General features: G+C 46.1%; 1 protein-coding gene across 4 annotated transcripts in view; it reads right to left on the reverse strand.

Annotated features, from left to right (window-relative positions):
* The window catches only part of ATP10A (ATPase phospholipid transporting 10A (putative)), a 132,090-nt gene that overhangs the window by 13,786 nt on the left and 98,922 nt on the right, over positions 1-19,382 (reverse strand). For 3 of the 4 annotated variants that reach the window (XM_054694800.1, XM_037510120.2, XM_037510119.2), the window contains exons 6-14: positions 18,895-19,025; positions 16,357-16,609; positions 15,419-15,636; positions 13,461-13,655; positions 10,049-10,637; positions 5,498-5,601; positions 5,288-5,414; positions 2,856-3,040; positions 675-1,002 (exon numbers count right to left, since the gene is read on the reverse strand). In XM_054694800.1, coding sequence (XP_054550775.1) covers positions 675-1,002; positions 2,856-3,040; positions 5,288-5,414; positions 5,498-5,601; positions 10,049-10,637; positions 13,461-13,655; positions 15,419-15,636; positions 16,357-16,609; positions 18,895-19,025 — 2,130 coding nt within the window. The remainder of the gene's footprint in view (positions 1-674; positions 1,003-2,855; positions 3,041-5,287; positions 5,415-5,497; positions 5,602-10,048; positions 10,638-13,460; positions 13,656-15,418; positions 15,637-16,356; positions 16,610-18,894; positions 19,026-19,382) is intronic. The other variant, XM_037510121.2, reaches the window with a different exon arrangement.

Raw genomic sequence — 19,382 nt, forward strand, 5'->3', positions numbered from 1 at the left:
GCAATGAGTGCCTAGAGACACAGAAGGAGCAGAGAAGGCACTCCAGGCCCTCAACGTCCAAAGAAAACCACCATCAGACACACTGTCCTGAAGGAAATGATGTAGCATTCAGAACTATTCATATTTTAAGATGGATTCAATTAGATAGTTGTCTAGTAACAATTTGTAGAGTTTAGCAGACAAAAGGCAATGGAATTCTGATCACCACTGAGTCTCTGGGTTCTTAGGGCATTAGTTAAGCTTCTCACCCCAGGGAAGCTCACAGTTACCAGAAGCACCTGCAAAGGACCTTTGTCCTAAGGTGGCCCAGACTAATGCTAGGTATGCAGAATCTTCTTGCTGTGGCTATGACTGCCTGGGATAATCTCCTTCCCTAGGGAAATAATGTAAGCTACATTTTAAACCAAAATTGCATTATTGGTCTCCTAATAAGTAGCTGTAAGTGTTGCTACTATAATTTTTGGCTTTTAGTTGTAAGCTTTATATTTGGAACAGGCTGTTTTATGGCATGTGGTATGTTTTAAAATTATTTATTTATTTATTTAAGTAGACAGAGTGAGGGAAAGGTTTCCCATTTTATGCAGCTGCACGGACAGGGTTGGAAACTCATTTACAAATGGCTGCTGGGGGTGGGGCTGGGGAGTGGGTCCTACTTGGCTGGTCTGGATACTTGCCTATGGCCAGGGTCATGGCCTTGAGCTTGCTTCTGACCAGCTTCACCACCATGCTCTTCTGTAGGGGTGTCGAGCGACAGCAAAGGACTGACCGGCACTGCTTGGCCAAGAAGAGAAATTTGTCCTCCAGGTTTTTTTCCAGGGCATAAGCCAGACTTCTCCCGTCGATCACAAGGCTGGGGCTGGGGCCGGAGGAGGTGGTGGCAGAGTTCGGGCAGATTGGGGAGAAGCCCACGCTCACATTTCCTGTGGTCTTCTCAGGGGTGCTGCGGAGGTTTCTGGACTGCACGTAGTGTAGGCACTGATCCAGCAGGGCGGCACAGGCCTCCTGGAAGGAACAGGAGTGGATGCTGTGGATTACTTGGCCATGCTGCAGGCCAGATGACCCTCCTCACCTCATCTGGGACTGACTGGCTCCAGGGCACCAGGCTGCAGGTGCTAACCAGAAGGGCTCCTTCTTAACTCCAGGAGCTTAGCTAAAAAGGACAACCTTTCGTATGGAAGAGCATGATCTTCTATAAGACTCTACCACCAAGTCTATAGTGTTGAGGTTGAGCTGGATTGTGTTCACTTGTGTTCATCTCCAACTCAACCTGCAATTATAGCATGAAAATAGCCAAAGACTTACCTAAAAACACGGGCAAGGTTGTGTTTGAGTAAAACTTTCATATAGAAATAGATGATGGGTTGAATTTAAGTCAGGGGCTACAATTTGCTGACCCCATCATATAAAAATTGACCAGTTCCATCTACCAATGGGATCAAATTGATCCATCGGTCAGCAACACAACAGAATACACATCCTTTTCAGCGACAATTAAATGTTCACAAAGACAGACTACAGGGCCTCCCTGGCACAAGGGGTTAAGTTGCAGCACTATGAAGCTATCCACAGCCACTGCAGCACAATTCGATCCCTGGCCAGGGAGCTATCCACATGGCACAACAGACCTCTCCTGTCTGGCCCGCTGCTCCCCTCAGCAGTGTATTTCAGTAGATCCGCCTGTTCTGCTTCTCACTCTGCCTCTGGTGAATCTGCTCACGCATCCCCCTCTGTACCTCTGACCCAGTTCTTGTATGCATAAATAAATGAATCTTTTAAAAAAAAAGATAGACTACACCCTGTGTTGTTAAAAAAAAAATTTAAACAATTTTAAAAGAATTGATATCACAAAAAGCATATCCTATGACCATAATTACACTGGAAATCAGTAATAGAAAGACAACAGGAAAAATCCCAAACCCCTGGAATTTAAAGAAAGCACCACCAATTTCAAGGCATAAAAAAACCAAACCATAGTAATCAAGACAGCATGGTATTGGTGAAGAGACAGATACATAGATCAATGGGACAGAACAGAAAATTTAGAAATAGACCCACACAAACATGGTGAATTGCTTTTCACAAAGGTGTAAAGACAATTTAATGGCAAAAGACAGACTTCCATCAAATGGTATCTGATTGATTGGACAGCCACATTGTAGAAAGATGACATAAACCTCGGACCTTAAACAAAACTCTATACAAAATGGATTGTGTCTAAAGGGGAGACATTAAACTATAACATGATTAGAGGAAAATATAAGAGGCAATTTCACAGTTAGGCATGTCTAAGGTGCCTAAAGCTTGACCTATAAAAACAAATTGATGAATTGGACACATCATCTAGACATGGAAATGTTTCAGGTGGGCGCTCATTGCAGGGATAAGAATTAGACCAGGGACTTACACAACGTAGAAACTCCTACACAGATGTGACTGGATGAAACCCTCCATGCCTGCTGGGGCACCCATGAGACAGCCACATGCTGAGAGTGTCAGTGCTGAATGGACCTTGTCCTGCTCACTTTCTAGGTATAAGTGACTTTATGAAAAGATTCTCTATGTCAAAATAAGGCAGGTAGAAATTTGCATCACATAAAAGCCCAATGTGCATTCCCTTGAAACTAAGAAAACCCAGCACATTACAGCAAATTCCACACCTTCCAAGGTAATGACAGGTGCATCCTAAGTGCCAGAAACACAACAGGTTCAAGCAGAGAGGCAGAGGGCAGTGGCTTTTCTTATAGCAGTTGCCTGGAAGGTTCCCTGGCAGCCTTCACCTGAGTTCAGTCCTGGGGGTCAACCTGGCGTGGGGATGTCCCTGGCAGAAGAGCAAGGCCTCCTTGAAATCTGCCTACCTGGGATTCGGCATTCAGAGTGATGACTTCATCCTCGTGATCCAGCAGTTTGCAGGCATAGGCAATATTAAGGGCTGTTTCCTGTTTGTCACCCGTGAGAACCCAGATCTGCAGGCCTGCTTGGCGCAACTTAGCAATGGTTTCAGGGACTCCATCCTGCAAGCGGTCCTCAATCCCAGTGGCACCTGGTCAAATGGACATCAGCTGGTGAGCCCCCTTCTCACCACCCCCCACACCAACACCCCACAGACAGGTGCCGGCACGGCCTAAGATCTGCCTCCTGCTTGAGGTCTGCCCCATTTCTGAACAGGGGAGGACATGTTCAATAGTTCTCTAGACTCAACACATGAGGACAGAGTAGGGATAACTTGGAATCACCAAACATAACCTTTATGCCAACAACAAGCACCTCACATTTTTCTGAGGAACACACAGCTAACATAAATTTCTGGAAAACTTGTCACAAGTTTGTAGGGGGGTGGGAATAACCACATTCTGAAGGATGCAAAGATCTTAAAAATCATCCATCCCACAAAAAGCTCTGGTGAATGACACAATATTCACTCTCAACAAGGCTCACTTACTGTCTCGGTGCAAACGGATCACAGAGGCCCTTATTTCAAGAAAACAACATTATGGGCCTCCTCGGTGGTGCAGCGGGTTGAGCACAGCACCATGAAGCTGTCTGCAGCCTCTGCAACACAGGTTCGATTCCTGGCCGGCCAGGGAGCTACCCACATGGCGCAGCAGACCTCTCCTGACCCTCCCGCGGCTCCCCTCAGCAGTGTTTTCCATCCGCCTGCCTGTTTCGCTCCCCACTCTGTCTCTGGTGAATTCTCCCACCTATCTGTGCCTCTGGCCTGTACCCCAGTTCTTGTATAAATAAATAAATCTTATAAAAAAATTACCCTGAAGATGCTTTCCCACAGACATAATGAATAAGGAGTGGGGTGGCTTCTCTCTAATAAGTCTTAGTATATTGAGGAAAATGTAACCTTCAATGTGGAAATGTACTCTCTAGGTGAGCAAGTTTTTTCCTGTCCTTAAGCTTCTCTCCCCACTGGAGACACCTCTCTTGCACTGTTTTGCATCCCTAACCCTAAGCTTATATTGAAACCCTAATCCTGAGGGAAAAATATTAGAAAGGGGGCTTTGGGAGGTTATTATTTCAGAAGGGTGGAGCCCTCATCATGGAACTGGTGCCCTTCTGAGAGGAGACATAGATGGATGCTCTCTGGCCATCACATGTCAATATTGAAGGTGTGCAAACCAGGAAGTGTGTCATGTCAGAACCAAGGCTGGCATCTTGATGTCACACTTCAGCCTCCAGAGCTGTGAGAAGTGTCTGTGGGTGAAGCCACTAAGTCTGTGGTATTTGGTTATAGCAGCCCTAAATGACTAAGATAGGCCCCAGCTCAACTTCTAGGGTGGATGAGATGCAGGTGCAGGGAGGATGGAATAAATGTATAAAACACACAAAAAACAAGCCCACTATTTAAATATATCCTTCAACACATGTTCACAAAGCACATACCTGTGTACCCTGCCCTGAGCTCAGGAAATGGAACATTACCCTGCCCCCAGGACCTCTTTCAGGGGCAAGTGACTGTCCTCTCTTTCCATTTCATGAAACCTGTACTGTGCATTGGATGGGGCCTACCTCCCACCTGGCGAATGTACCGGAGGGTTAGTGGCAACCTGGGAACGGCCCAGGAAGGAGGAGAGCATGTTGCACCAGGCTTCCCTCTGTTCTAAAGCAGGAATCCCCACAGGAAGGAGCAGGCAGAGGTGTGGGGCTTCACAGCAACTTAGGAAGGAAGCCACGTTATCCTCCAGGCACACCTTGAGCAAGTCCTTGACACCCAGCACCAGAGGGTGTCTCCCCTTCCCCAGTCCTCTGGCTCTGGCCCCAGGTCTCTGTTCTGCTGTCTTCACCATCCAACAGAGCTGACATCATTCAATGCATCCTAAGCATTTCATTACTTCTGCTGTGACATCGTCCCTGACATCCCAGAGGAAGAGGGAGGGCTTCCAGGCCAGCCCCCATGACTGCCTCCATGAGTTCCGAGTGCCTGGTTGGTACTCAAGGATAGTAATAATGATTATGGAGTCCTTATTAGCATTGTAATGATGGCTTATCTTTATGGATTACTATTTGCCAAGCAAAATATTTCCCAGCATCCCTAGGACGTGAGCATGGCAAATCTCCCCACTGTACAGATGTGGAAAGCAATAGAGAAGGAGGTGAGTTTGCAGGTAGGGGCCAGCCTTCCATGCCTGGCGTGGCTCATGTTCCAAATCTCCGCTCGGTTCTAATTCTTGGGGTATAACTCAGGAAGTTACCCTTCATTTGAAAGCAACTTCCTGCAGAAATGGCCTTGTGTCTCCCAACAATACTGCTCCACACAGCTTGCTCACAGGAGGCTAATTACCCAGCAGATGCAGATTGGTCTCCAGGCGAATGGCCGACTGAAAGAGAAGCTCCTCGCGGTTGTCCAGGGAGGATTCTGCTTCCAGGTGGTTTCGCAGCCAGCAGGCATACTCTTCTTTGCTCAGAACCTATGTGAGACACCTCAGTGAGCGCTGTACGGGGGCTGAGTGCCATGGTGACCCCACACACCCAGGAGGGGACACCCACTTACCCTCTTGGCGATACACAAGGTGCGCAGACCCTCCACTGCATACATGTTGAGGTAATTTTGAGTCTTGCTTCGTATTTTTTTTTGATGCCTCCCTCTGGCATCATCTAGGTTGAGAAGAAGCAGAAACACAATGAGTAAGAATAGAGCCCAGTGGGAAGCCCTGGGGCTATTCAAGAAACCCCAGACAGCTGTGCACAGTTCTTACTCTCTCTTTCTGTTTTTGGTTTGTTTTTTTTTTATTGGAGTAAAGCTGAGTGACTGTTGGATTTTATTTTTCATTTTTACTGATTTACCATAGAGATTTATACAACTATTCAAATTGCAGGGGTATGTCACACCTCTACAAAGGTATATACCACATGGGATCCACCACCAAAGATCTAAACTACTCCTCACTACTCCCCAATAATGGACAACTCACTCTGGGGATCACCATTATGTTGTCAGAGTCTAAGAGTTACGGTCGAGTTTCATTAGTTTTTTTGCTTTATTTCTCTAAATCCTACACCTGAGTGAAAGCAGCTGGTATTTCTCTGTAGAAATAACTGCATATGCAATTTCAGCTCCTCTCCTTCCTTCTACCCGGCGTCTAGGTTCGCCTTCCATGGACACAGGAGGAAGCTGAGGTCTCTAAGTAGTCAAACTGAGACAGAAAGTAGAATGGTGGCCGCCAGGGGCTAGGAACAGGGAAGGGGAGTTGCTCAGGGAACATCATTTCTGGTTTACAAGCTCTTGAGGCCTGTTGTCCAACAGTGAGAGTATTGAATCCTTCTGCCTCAGAGCTGTACAGTTAAAATGGTTAAGATGGTCAATTTTAACTTATGCATTTTTTTTTAATTTAAGATTTATTTATTTATTTATTTATTTATTTATTTATTTATTTATTTATTTATACAAGCACTGGGTAGTCAGAAGCACAGGAGGGTGAGAGAATTCACCAGAGCCAGAGCAGAGAACAGAACAGGCAGACTGACGAAATACACTCCTAAGGCGAGCAGTGGGTGCAGCAGGAGAGGTCTGCGCGCCATGTGGGACCCTCGCCAGCAGCCGGGGATCTAACCTGCGCTGCAGAGGCTGCGGGCAGCTTTGCAACCTAACGCTCAACTGCTGCACCACTGGGGAGGCCCACTTATGCATTTTTTTAACCATAATTTGTAAAAGCTAAGAAATCAGCTGTCAGCCAGTAAGAATTCTCCAAACACCCACCCTTTCCACTGTTTTCTGCAGACACAGATGAGGAGCAGACTCTGCTTATTACTGAATGCTGGAAGAGCTGGCCGTGAGCCTCACCAGCTGTGGAATACATGGCAAGGTGACCCTCTCCTCCTTAATGCCACCCTTTTCTTGGGTCAACAGTTATGAGTGGGAAGCAGAAAGCACTTAGAGTGTGTGCATTACAAGTATATGTTATAAGTGAGTGTATTTCAGGGCCACTGAAAAATAAGTGGCCCTCACCTTTCTGCCTCAGCTGCTGCCTGCAATTAGAACAGGAGGCCAGAACTTGGCTGCAGTTCACTAAGCAGGAACGTCAGGAGCATGCTTGCACTGTGATTTACTCCAGCAACCTCCGTGCAGCGGTATTCGGGAAACATCTGCTCCGCTAGATTTATTCCACGCAGTCACATTACTTGTCAATTTTCACATAAAATCCAAAGTAAAACTTAGCTGTTAGCTGAGGAAGAACCTCATCTAAATTTTTAAGAAGCTTATCCTGTTTTTGTCTGTTTTGTATTCCTCAGGGAAATAAGCATCTCACGAAACCAAACCTCACTAAGAGGGATCTGGCATCCCTATGTCCAACCTATTATATGGAATTTTTTCTATTTATGACAAATTATTACTCAACAGAAAGTATAATTTCCATCCCCAAAACATACCTTATCAGTAGTGTTGCCAGAGAAAACAGGAAATGCCCACATACACAGAGGACACACTTCTACTAAAAATCATAGTCTATCTGAAACATAACTGGATATTCAGTATATTTTGCTTGCTAAATCTGACAGCCCTGTGTGCCAGTGATGAGGCTTCTGGTCTGGGGAAGGCTGTTTACTCTCCAAGTTGCCTCAGCATAAAGTGGACCTGGGAGAAACATTTACTTCCTAGACAGCACATGTTCCACAGAGAAGACAGATTTCCCATCTCCATCCCCCCAAGGGGCTGAAAATCTATGCCTGGGGGCAAACCCACCCTTTTTATATATAAAGCACAGGCATACATGCGGTATATAGACAGACACAGAGTATCTGTGGCATGGAAATTTCATAGGGGAGCAATTAGGAAAAAAAAAGTCTAAAAAGGCTCCTTAAGAAAAGTAAACATGGGGGGCGAGAGAGGGAGAAACACTACTCTGGATAACTTTGATTTAAGAAGTTAAATTTTTTGAAAAGGTGGCATTCCAGTCATCTTAATTTTGTTGACTGTTTACCCTGATGTTGTGATAACACTCTTAGGTCATGATAACACTATTCCAGATTCTGATTGTTTGAGCAAAGACATCTAGCTGAGGGAGGCTGAATTAAAATATAGTAATGGGGTCTCCCTGGTGGCCCAGCATTATTACACTATCACCACTGTAGCACGAGTTCGATCCCCAGCTAGGGAGATGACCCACATGGCGCAGCGGACCTCTCCTGTCTCACCCACTGCTCCCCTCAGCAGTGGATTTCAGTAGATCTGCTTGTTCTATTTCAGTAGATCTGCTTGTTCCCCCCTCTGTCTCTGGTGAATCCTCCCACCCCACCCCCTGCACCTCTGGCCTGTACCCCAGTTCTTCTATGCAAGAATAAATAAATAAATCTTTAAAAAATTAAACAAAATAATAGTAATAAGTACTTTGTTTCCCAGAGGGAGGAGGGAAGGGGCGTGATGCTGGATCACCCATACTGTCAAGACAGAACTGAGAGGCCGCAGGCGCTGGCTCACTTTTCAGCCACAAAGGAAAGGTCCTGAGCTTTGAAGTCAGGAGTCCCGCTCTGAGCACTGACATCACGGTAAGAGGACCGTGAGACATCAAGAATTCCCCAGCTCCACCTAGTGTTCTGGAAGGGCACATCTGGCACACAGGGTTTTAAGGCAAGTTGTGACACTGAGGCTAAGGAGTTAACTTACTTTTAGACCCTAAAAGCACAAAGGAGAGGAAAAGAGCAACTTATCTAATCTTTTCCCTGAGACTTGCTTTTTCAGACATAGCAAAGCCTGAAGGTTTATTGACTCACCCTGAGCTGAGCGCCAAGGCCAGCTGGAGCTGGGTGATGTGGCTGCAGCAGAGGGTTCTACTGAAGACACGGGGCCCACCAGCAGAAATTTGGGATCTCCAGTTCCCAAAACCTATATAAGCTTATTTTCTTTCTTAATCAGGGTGGTAGGTGCGCATTTATTCCCTATGTCCTTGCAAAACTCATGAGAAATAAATCTGACTTCTCTTCTCAAAACCCTGACGCCATTGTCTGAGGCATGCACACTGGGTAGGGAACCCATACTCAATAGCAATCGTGCAAAGCTGTTTTCAGGACACCACAGACACGGGAGGCTGTAGGGGTGAGGCAGTAGTGGCCATGGTGGGTGCCCTTCCAGCTGCCAGTAGCGCCCCCCCTACACACCACTTCTTTCCCTACAGGTGAGTTGTGCCCTAAGCATGGAAGAAGGGGTGACCAGGTTGACGAGTGGGGACTCAGGCCCTTCCTCTGCCCAGTCCCAGAAGCATTTGTCTCTGGAAAGAAGTGCAAGTCTTTCTAAACCCTGGGTTTCAAACTCCCCCTTTGCCAACCCAAACATTACATGGAACTCTAAAGCATAAAAAAAACAAGGTAGCATCACCCTGCCTCAAATTGGGGAAGAGGGCAGAGGGCAAGACACCACAGGCCCCACTTCCTGGGCTCTGGGCCCCCTCTGTGGTCTAAGACAGCTCCGGAAGAGGACTAGAAACTGTGGCCTGGGCGTCACGGCTGCCCCAGGTCCAGGCAATCAAAGGGCAAGAGGAAACGTCTAGTCTCACAGTCCTTAAACCACACTGTCTACGTTTAAATCCCGATGCTGGAGCTCGACCTCATTGCTCAGGGGGGAGTTCAGGCAGTGGAGTGCTCCTTCTCCTCCCCTCTCACCCTCCCCCCATCCAGGTCCTTCTGGCTCCTGATGCTCAACTCCCAAAGGCGGGACTCAGCCACCCTGGGGAAGTGCCACAGTGTGAAGAGCAGGTCTCTGACTGCACTGCTTGAAAACAGACACGAAAACAAAACAAACCTTAGAATTCACACTGCAGAACTGAGGTTGGGGGGCGGTTCGAGCAAAGCTGGGAGGAGGGGTGTGAGCAAAGGGGGCGCAGGTGCAATGCAGGAGGGTGGACTATGGTGGAGCGCAGTGGCTGCTTCGTGTTGGAACCCTAAAACCAAGTGTGGTAAAGCAATATTCCCTCAAAATAATTTATAATAAGAGAAAAAAAGATTTATGAAAGTCACTTTACTGGAGGGAAGATACTGGAGTGGGGGTTATTTTGCAGAATTTCCACCTGGAGCCGGGGGCTGTGTGGCCCAGAGGAGGGCAGGGGGCTACCTGAGGAGCAGGGCAGCAGGAGGTCCATGACGACAGAGTCGGCGCCCTTGGTGTAGACGATGATCTCGTTGGTGAGCGGGTTACGGATCACCACCGACATCCTCTTGCGGATGGAGTCGAAGCCCAGCGTGTGCAGGAGCTCGAAGGTGAGGCGGCCCAGCCGCGGCAGCTCCACCGACACCTGGTCTGGCTGCCGGTCCACCAGCGCGCAGCTGTAGGCGCTGGCTGCATACACCAGCGCCGCCTCATCGGGGCTCTCGGCCTCGTAAAACAGCTCCAGAGGCTTCTCCTTCACCTGCTCATTCTTGTGCCCTGGCTCCTGGGCGGGGAGCTTGGGTGCCCAGCTGTCCGAGCTGCTGTAGCCGTTGCTGGCGATCGCTGTGGCCGACTCTTCCAGGCGTTCCTCCAGCCTGAACAGCGAGGTGTCGGCTGACAGGGCGGACAGGATGCTGGACCCCGGCTTGTGCGCGGACTTGGTGGTCAGGTTGGTGATGCTGGTGCAGCCGGAGGTCAGGCGGCTGGGCGTGAATCTCTTCAGGAAGTCTTCGATGGTCTTCACGGGGGACTTCAGCTCAAACCTCAGCTTATCCTGCAAGAGGAGCAGAGACAAATGAGGTGGGGCACCCAGGGACCACAAAACGGACAGCCACAGGGGCTCCTCCGCCTCCCCAGGGAGGGCTCCTGCACAGACTGCCCACTTCCCAGGTTTCCAGTCATGCACTGAAAGGGCAGCTAGAGCTCGCCTTTCTTTCCCGGAATCCAAAAGGCTTAAAGACGAGGCAATATCTGTGGTGCCTGCAAACTTACAGGTTATCGCCTCAACGCAGAACTCCACTGTTGCAGAGTGGGTTAGAGAATCCGGCTTGTCTTTGCCTGGCACAAAAACCCCAGCTTTCTCTCCCCCTTCCCCCATTGAAAAACCACTTAATTTCAAAAGATCAGTTTATACATTCTCTTGAATTATGTCTATAAATGATTTAAATAAGCATAACATTCCAAATCCCCAGAGAACCTTTGTAAACAAGTGGGAAGTGGAATACATAGAACAAAAATCAGGATCCATCTCATTAAATAAATTTTTTAAATCACAGCAAATTATATACCTTGTAATGAGAAATGAAAACCAAAACCAAAGTTATGGACCCCCGTTAAAGTTTCTAAAGGCTCAATGATGGAGAAACAGAACATTATTTAGATGGGGGGCCACCCCAGTGGCACAGCGGTTGAGCGCTGGGCTGTGAAGCCGCCCACAGCCTCTGCAGTGCCTGTTCGATCCTCAGCCGCTGGCGAGGGTCCCACATGGCGCCCAGACCTCTCCTGGCACACCCGCTGCTCCCCTCAGCAGTGTACTTCGTCAGTCTGCCTGTTCTGCTCCCCGCTCTGGCTCTGGTGAATCCTCTCACCCCCACACCTCTGGCCTGTACCCCAGTTCTTGCATGCATAAATAAATCAATCTTTAAAAAAATAGATGGGTGCTAGTCAATAATGCTGGTATACTTGTTTTGATTTTCTGTTAGAGAATGGGCTTGACGTAAATGTTGAAATATTCTAAACACTGAATTACAATTATCTTTAAATCTCAGTGATTTTGTCCTTGCCCAAAATATTAAATTGCAGTAATAATCTCCAGAGAAACCCGGTGTTGGCAAGGCAACACAGCTTTGACAAAGGTGCTTTTTCTTTATTCCTGCAATGACTTGTGTATCCAGACAGGAGGTTTAGGTGGGCATGCTGGTACATTTGATAGCTCCAGACACCCTCAAAGGTGGTGCTCACCAATATGTGGGGGCAGAAATGCATCCAGAGGGGGCCTCCTTGGTGGGTCAAAGGGTTAAGCACAGCACTGTGAAGCTTTCCACAGCCTCTGCAGCACGAGTTTGATCCCCGGCCAGGGAGCTACCCACATGGCACAGCAGACCTCTCCTGTCTCCCCGCTGCTCCCCTCAGCAGTGTATTTCAGTCAGTCTGCCTGTTCTGTTCCCCACTCTGTCTCTGGTGAATCCTCTCACCCCCCACACCTCTGGCCTGTGCCCCAGTTCTTGTATGCATGAATAAATAAATAATCCTTAAAAAAGAGAGAGAGAGAGAAATGCATCCAGAGATGTGTGTGTGTGTGTGTGTGTGTGTTTGTAGTCTGGTGGGGGCATGATTAAATACTCTGCTACCAGCATGGACCTCGCTGCAGGTGGAGCCTAGAGAGGGTGTACACTAGAACCTAGACCCCTCCAGGGATGTGCCCCAGAGACTGAAGGCAGGCTGGTGGAAGAGCCCACAGGCCAGACAGACATGCAGAGGAGCTGAGAGCTAACCTCAGCAGAAGCAGCTCTGCACCAGCGCACCATCTCTGAGTGACCTGGTCATCCCACCTGGGTGCACCCAGCCCACAGGTCCTTGGCAGCAGCAGTATCCCTGGGGGCCGTGGTGCTGCCAGACACGCTGCTGCCACTAAAAGGGTGAGTCCTGTTGTTCACCTCACATCACTCTCCAATGGCTCCATCAGTGGAACCTCCTGGAAAGCTGGCCTAGGAGTCTGGGGAAGGAACTAGGGAAGTGGAGTCAGGGGAGAGGTCTGTGACACACCCTTGATTATATCCACTCAAAGCGGCCTGCCTGCATTACGCACGTGCACGAATGTGACCTGGCCTGCCTGGTTACAGAGGATCCCTGAGCACATAAAACCTCACTCTCCAGAGGGAACCTTAATGTCAACCCAGGCAGAAACCACCCTGGGCATGGCTGCCTCCACCACCTTAGGTAGCACTACTTCTCGTTGAGTCTTAACCACTTCTTGAATGACAGCATTAGTGCCCTTCATTAGAATCAAATCCATTTACTATGTGTCATACTTTATGCTGAAGCTTTTATTTATTTGTTTATTTATTCATTTTATGCTGAAGCTTTTAAATCCTTACCACGGCCCCTCATTTCAGGTGAGGTCTCTGAGGCATAGGAGGGAACTGGCTTGTCTAAAGCTTGCTGAGTGGGATAGGGAAGTCAGGATTCACGTTCAAACAGTTTACCCCAGAGTCTGGGCCGCCAGCCCAACTTGTCCTTTCTTCCGTGTGAATCCGGGACCCTGCAGTTCTGGGTAGGTTGTGTAGGGCAACCTCGCCCAGGCCCAGCTGCTCAGCACCCCTCCTGTTCAGCCTGGAGGCGTCTGTCCTTGCCCACTTGGCCTAATCCTGGCCCCATACCACCTGGTTTGGCACCTCAGAGCCAATGAGCTGGCTTGCCCTGTGGGCGGCCTGCTGTATCCCCTGAAACTTGAGAGCTGGGCTGAGAGGCACCTAGAGGAGTGGCAGGGAAAGGAGTTCCAGGAAAGGGAGGAGCACCGCCCTCCGGGAAGACTGACCGCAGTTGGGGACCAGGGCAGGGCGGGCTCCCTCCAATACTCTGGATACTTGGCACTTGCCTTTTGTTGGGGCTGCTCCGGGGATGACACAATTACTGTGTTGCAGATGGTGAGTGCGATAAAGAAGTCGAAAATGTCAGACAGCTCTGGCGAAAGGTGTGCCAGGGGGTGCTCCTGGTGCTGTGAGATGGCCAGGCACTGGTCACACTCGGACACCTTGTCATACAGCTTTGGGTCAGGTGTGATGTCCTTCTCCTGGGAAGGAGACAGAGGCCAACAGGAGTCTGAGCTTGTGAGTGTCTCCATTTTCAAGGCTCCTGATGTTGTTACAAATGTAAGAATTTCACCCCACACATACACAGATTTACATTTGTACTGACAATATTATAGTTGTCTATTACATTTATATTTTTATGATTTATCATTATAAATAATGTATAATGTATACCGGTGTTATAGTATATAGAACATATTGTTACACATTATACATTATTTTTAATGATACATCAAAACTTTAATGGTATAAGATTAAAGTAATGTATAACTTTTTAAAGTATAATTAAAAAGTAATGTATAAGTATAATTAAAAAGTAATGTATAAGTAATGTATAAGATTAAAGTAATGTATAATGTATAATGTAGTAAGCAATGTATAACTTAAAATATGAATATATACTATATATTAGTAATATAAATTATATAAGAATATATGATATAAAATGGAATGCACGTGCTTATATGTAATAACATATACATGTTCTTACTATAAAGTAATAATATATCAATATATATTGTTTTATATAATATATAACATATTTTACTCAAAATCAGAAAATCAGAAAAGTTTAAAGATAGGAAAATTTAACAAATCTGTATCATACCCCCTCACAGTAATACAGACTTTTGGAAAAACATGCTCCTCCAATTCCATTCAGTCTTTTTTCTATATGTTTACATTTCATATAATCAAAATACATTAATTGGCAATTTCCATTTCCCCCAAAGCAATATATTGTCTGAGCTTTTCCAGACTGAAGAATTATTGAAACCATAATTTTTAACAGCTTCAAATGGACATACCATAATTTAATTGACCATTCGTTTATCGCTGGCTCCATTTTCCCCATTATTTTGCTGATGTAAATAATACACTTTAACCCTTTGCACTCCGCTGTCCCCTCTCAGGGGACATCGGAATTCTAGCATATCACTCGGATGTCCCCTCTCAGGGGACATTGCAATTTATTAGTGATTACGGGGAATGGAGGTTATTTCAACGCAACTTTTTGAGACATGCATGTTTCCCTGAAGTTTTATCTTGAAATGGCACAAGAAATTAAATCAAAATATAGTAAAATGGTTCGGAGTGCAAAGGGTTACACTTCTGTGCACAGAAAGCTAAGAGTGAGAAGCCTCCTCCCACACGCCCTGCATAAAAGCCCAATCGGTGACATTAATTCTCTATTTAAACGGCAGCTTCTAGATGGGCTTTGAAAGATATGAAAGAATGAGGCCACCATAAAGTCAGTAAAATGGATTCTCCCTCTCTGTTCTTAAAACATTTTAGATGTACAAGGATCTTTTAGAGGCTGTCACTCACTAATTTCTGGAAATTTCCCCGCCTGACCAAATGTTTGGACAGCTGACAAGGCCAGAGACAAAGAAGTTTAATAGAATGTGGGCTCATCTAACCAAAAATTTTATTTTTTTTCACTTGGCTTTGCTTTTTCATAGTTGTCATCTTGCTCTGATATTTATTCATCTAATTTGTCACCCATCTGGGTGGCTCACCAGCAGCCCCCAGCTATGGAAACCACGGAAAAGGGCTGTGTCAGGGTTTTGGCAGAGACACAAGGGTGTGGGGAGAAGGTGCTGGCTGGAAGAACGCCTGCTGATGAGCAGAACCAACCCCCCAGAACAGCTGGTTTGCACTGCCAAATACAGATGTGCTGATGAAAGGGTGCAAGTGTGGGGGGGAGGAGAGGTGGCAAGTCAGTGGGTCCTCTGGGCAGGCTCACCATGGGGCTGCTGAAGGCCGTGTGTTTGGACAGCATGCTGGCCCGCTTGGCCTCCGCCCGGCTGCTTGTGCGCCGGTGCGACTTGGTGCTGTGACTCCTGTGCATGTCGCGGGTGCTCTGGTGGCATCCCATGGCGCTGAGGTGGGGCAGCGATCCCCCTTTGGACACGACCTCCTCCTCTTCAGAGTCAGTCTCCTGGTACCTGGCCAGACGCAGGGCTGTGAAGAGAGGAACACCAGGTGACACGTGACAAGAGGCCGGGTGGACATCAGTGACTCCGAGTGCTCACCACCCTCACTACGGCACGGTGGCCCAACCCAGGATTCCCGCTGCAGAGACCCTGATCAGGGCAACTACCCTGGCTGGGGGTGGGGGAGAATAATGCCAGTGACACTCTGGGTTTATGTAGCAGAGCAACATGTGCTTTTAGGGGGGCAGAGGCAGCAATGGATAAACCAAGGAGAGGTGCAATGACCTGTCTTTCCAGCTCCCATGAATATGGAATTCCAGAGGGAAGAAAGCAGTGTGAATCACCCATTGACCTTCCAAGAATTTTCAGCTGATAAGACTAGCAGGTGATGCCAGAAAACCTCTGTCTCTTGGTGTGGCAGAATAGAGACAGGTGCCTAAGAACTGCTGATGCCCTGGTTGGTTCTGCTTGTGTGGCAGAACATGAGTGATGTTTGAGCAGATGCTGACCCCACAAGGTGCTGCAGTGGGCAGGGTGCTGTCAGCCACTCAGAAGTGCCTTTTCTACAAAAGGTGCCAGGCTCCTAAGAGCTGCACTTCTATGTCTTATTCTCCCTGGAAACTCAGCAACCCTTGAAGTTTCCATGCACGTGTACCTGCATGTGCTTGTGTATGCATGGGAATGTGCACACCTGGAGGCAGCTTTGGATCTAGCAGCCCAGTCTGGGAGCTCCCAACCCCAAACTCACCATTTGCATCATGAGAATATTCTATGCCAGACACAGTGCATCTTCGGAAAACCATCTTATTCTCGGTTAAAGTGCCGGTTTTATCTGAGAAGATGTACTGTATCTGTCCCAGGTCTTCTGTGATATTTAGAGCTCGACACTGCAGCTGCGAGTCTGTTTCTTCGTCATACAGCTCGATGTCCTGGTTAATGAAGTACACTTGGCATACTTTGACAATTTCAATGGAAACGTATAAGGAAACTGGGATCAAAACCTAGAAGACACAAAGCATGCAGGATGAGCAACTGCCAGGGAGCCTGGAATGAGTTCAAGCTATTTAAATGACAAATGACTACAGCCACAAGTAAGGAGGGGCTATACTGTACCTTTAATAGTTTAAACAGGTTGGTTTAGAATCAGTATTGGAAAAGTATTAGGATATTGGCAAAGAGTTTAAACTAGGGCAGCCTACGTGCCGCTGCAGATCGGAAATCCACTACCGTGTCTGGATGTGTGGTAACCATGGCTTGGATAGGAGCAAACATTTTCATATGCCTAAGTTGTGCTTGAGAGAAGCTAGGAAAGGAAAGAGAGAAAAGAGAATAAAAAACACATGGCACAGTCAGACCCTTACAAGCAAAGTCACCTCATACCACAGTGGCACTTCCGGTGACAGGTGCTGTCTGAACCGCGGACACCCCAAGTTTAGAAGAGACAGTCTTTTCAAGGCTGGTTTTGTGTTGAAGGACAATTTTCTGGGATCTTGTATAATACAGAGCAAAAGGAAGAAGACTTTGAAAGGAATATTCACAGTTATACCTTGACAATTTAAGACTAACATTTATTAACATAAAATCAATGTTTGATATTTTTTAATGGAGTAACAGTATTAAACTGAGTGTTATGGGCTCAGAATATCCTATCCAGACGAACTGTGTTTTTCTGGTAACTTTAAGTATGCTAATGAAGCACCTTTGACAGTATTAATTCAAGACTAGAACACAATTTACATTTAGGAAAAAATGCTAGGTGAAATAAGTCAGACAAAGAAAAAGACTGTAAGATAGCACTTGTATGTGGAATCTAAAATACCAAATTCATAGAAACAGAGAACAGAAAGGTAGTTTCTAGGGGCAGGTGCTGGAGGCTGAGCCAAGTGGGTGAAGAGGGTCAAAAGACACAAATTCTCAGTAATAAAAAAATTCTCAGGGTGTGAGGCATTGGTGACTATAGTTGACAATACTGTATTTTATATCTGAAAGTTTCTAGGAGAGCAGATTTTAAATGTTCTTATCACAAGGAAAAAAAATTGGAACTATGTCAGGTGATGGATGTTAACTAGACTTATTTTAGCGATCCTTTTGCAATGGATACATATATAAAATCATTATGTTGTACATTTAACACTAACACAGTATGCCAATTATATTTCAAAAAAGTGGGAAAAAAGCTACAGAAAAAATAATTAGTAAAAGAGCTAAATGATTTCCTTAAATAATCAAAATCCTCATGTGAGTCACCATAACAACTCCATCTCTTTTTCCATCAAAAGTTTTATGAAAGCAACTAGGAAATAAATGATCACATTGAGTTTTTTAAAACCCACACTAGGTTTAACAGGTATAGAGTTTCACTTTTATGAGATAATAAGAATTATGGAGGTGGAAGGTAGTGGTTTGTACAACAATGTGAATGTACTTAACACCAATGACTGTGTGCTTAAAAATGGTTGAGAGGGTTACTTTTATGCTAAGTGTATTTTACCATAACAAAAACAATTTTTAAAAAACCCTCTAATTTGGAAGATCAAATAAGGCTGTTTCTGTTGAACGCAGAACATGTGATAAAAGAGAGCAGAGTTCCCCTCCTAGGCAAAGGCTCAGCAGATGTCGGCTGGTGACTGTGTTCCCAAGGAGGCTGGAGGTGATTCTCGTTGCCCCTTCTCCTCTCTAACAAGCCTCTGGGCATGGATTCTCAGTTAGTGATGGGGAGCTGTTGAGGAGGCATGTGAATTAATAATAATAATAGTAAGACAATGCCACTAAATGCAGTGTGACATCCTGAACTGAATCCTTGAACACAAAAAGCACATTTGGGCAAAGACTAGTGGAAACTGAATCAAGTGTAGAGTTCAGTTAATGGCAAAATATCAAAGCTGGTTCCTCGTTCTGACAATGGATCGTGCTAATGTAATGCTCATGTTGGGGAAACTTGGGGGGGACCTAACGGGGGGCACATGGGAAACTCCCTACAATTTTTTGCAACTTGTCTATAAATCTTAAATTATCCTAAGACAAATTTTAACTTATGGGAAAGCAAAACAAAACAAAAACAATGATTAAAACCGACTCCTTACGACCTGTAACTTAAAATAAGAAAGGAGAATTTGAACTTGAAAATCACCCAGGAAAACACCCCATTGATAAAGAGGAGGAAAAATAAAATATAAGTGCACTTGGGATCTTCCCAGATGCAGAATTTACAGAAAATTTTTAGCAGAGTATGATGATTTTAAGTTCTCTTCAGGAAAGTATAGTGGCTATGGGAGGATGCTGTTACCTGCAGAACTATTATCATTGTCAAAAATAAGTAAACTGCAGCTGTGACTGGGGACAAGGCGCTGCCATCAGACTCAGGAACATCAAATAATGATTTCTTTTCTTGATACCGCTGTACCCATAGTCCATGGCCTGCAGTAACGTTCAAGAGAAACATCATTCGTCCAGTAGAAACGCAAGAACACCGCCAGTGCAAATTAAAACAAAACTTTAAGACTATGGCTTGAAACAACCACATTTGGGCTTATTCACCTGCCTGACAACTAAGAAAGCAAACACACAGCATGTCTGGCCTGTGACCAGGCAGCAGGAAGGCACCAGGGCTCCAGCTCCTCCTCACACCAGGCGCTTTCCACTGTTGGTGCTAATATATAAATATATATATATATATATATATCTGAAGTAACGTTACATTATAACAGTATATAAGTTTCAGGTGTACATCAGTATAAACCAACATCTGAAGTTCACCACTGAAAGTCTACTTCT

Source organism: Talpa occidentalis, unplaced genomic scaffold (assembly GCF_014898055.3).
Source record: "Talpa occidentalis isolate TD23 unplaced genomic scaffold, MPIMG_talOcc4v2.1 talOcc4.14, whole genome shotgun sequence".
NCBI lineage: Eukaryota > Metazoa > Chordata > Mammalia > Eulipotyphla > Talpidae > Talpa > Talpa occidentalis.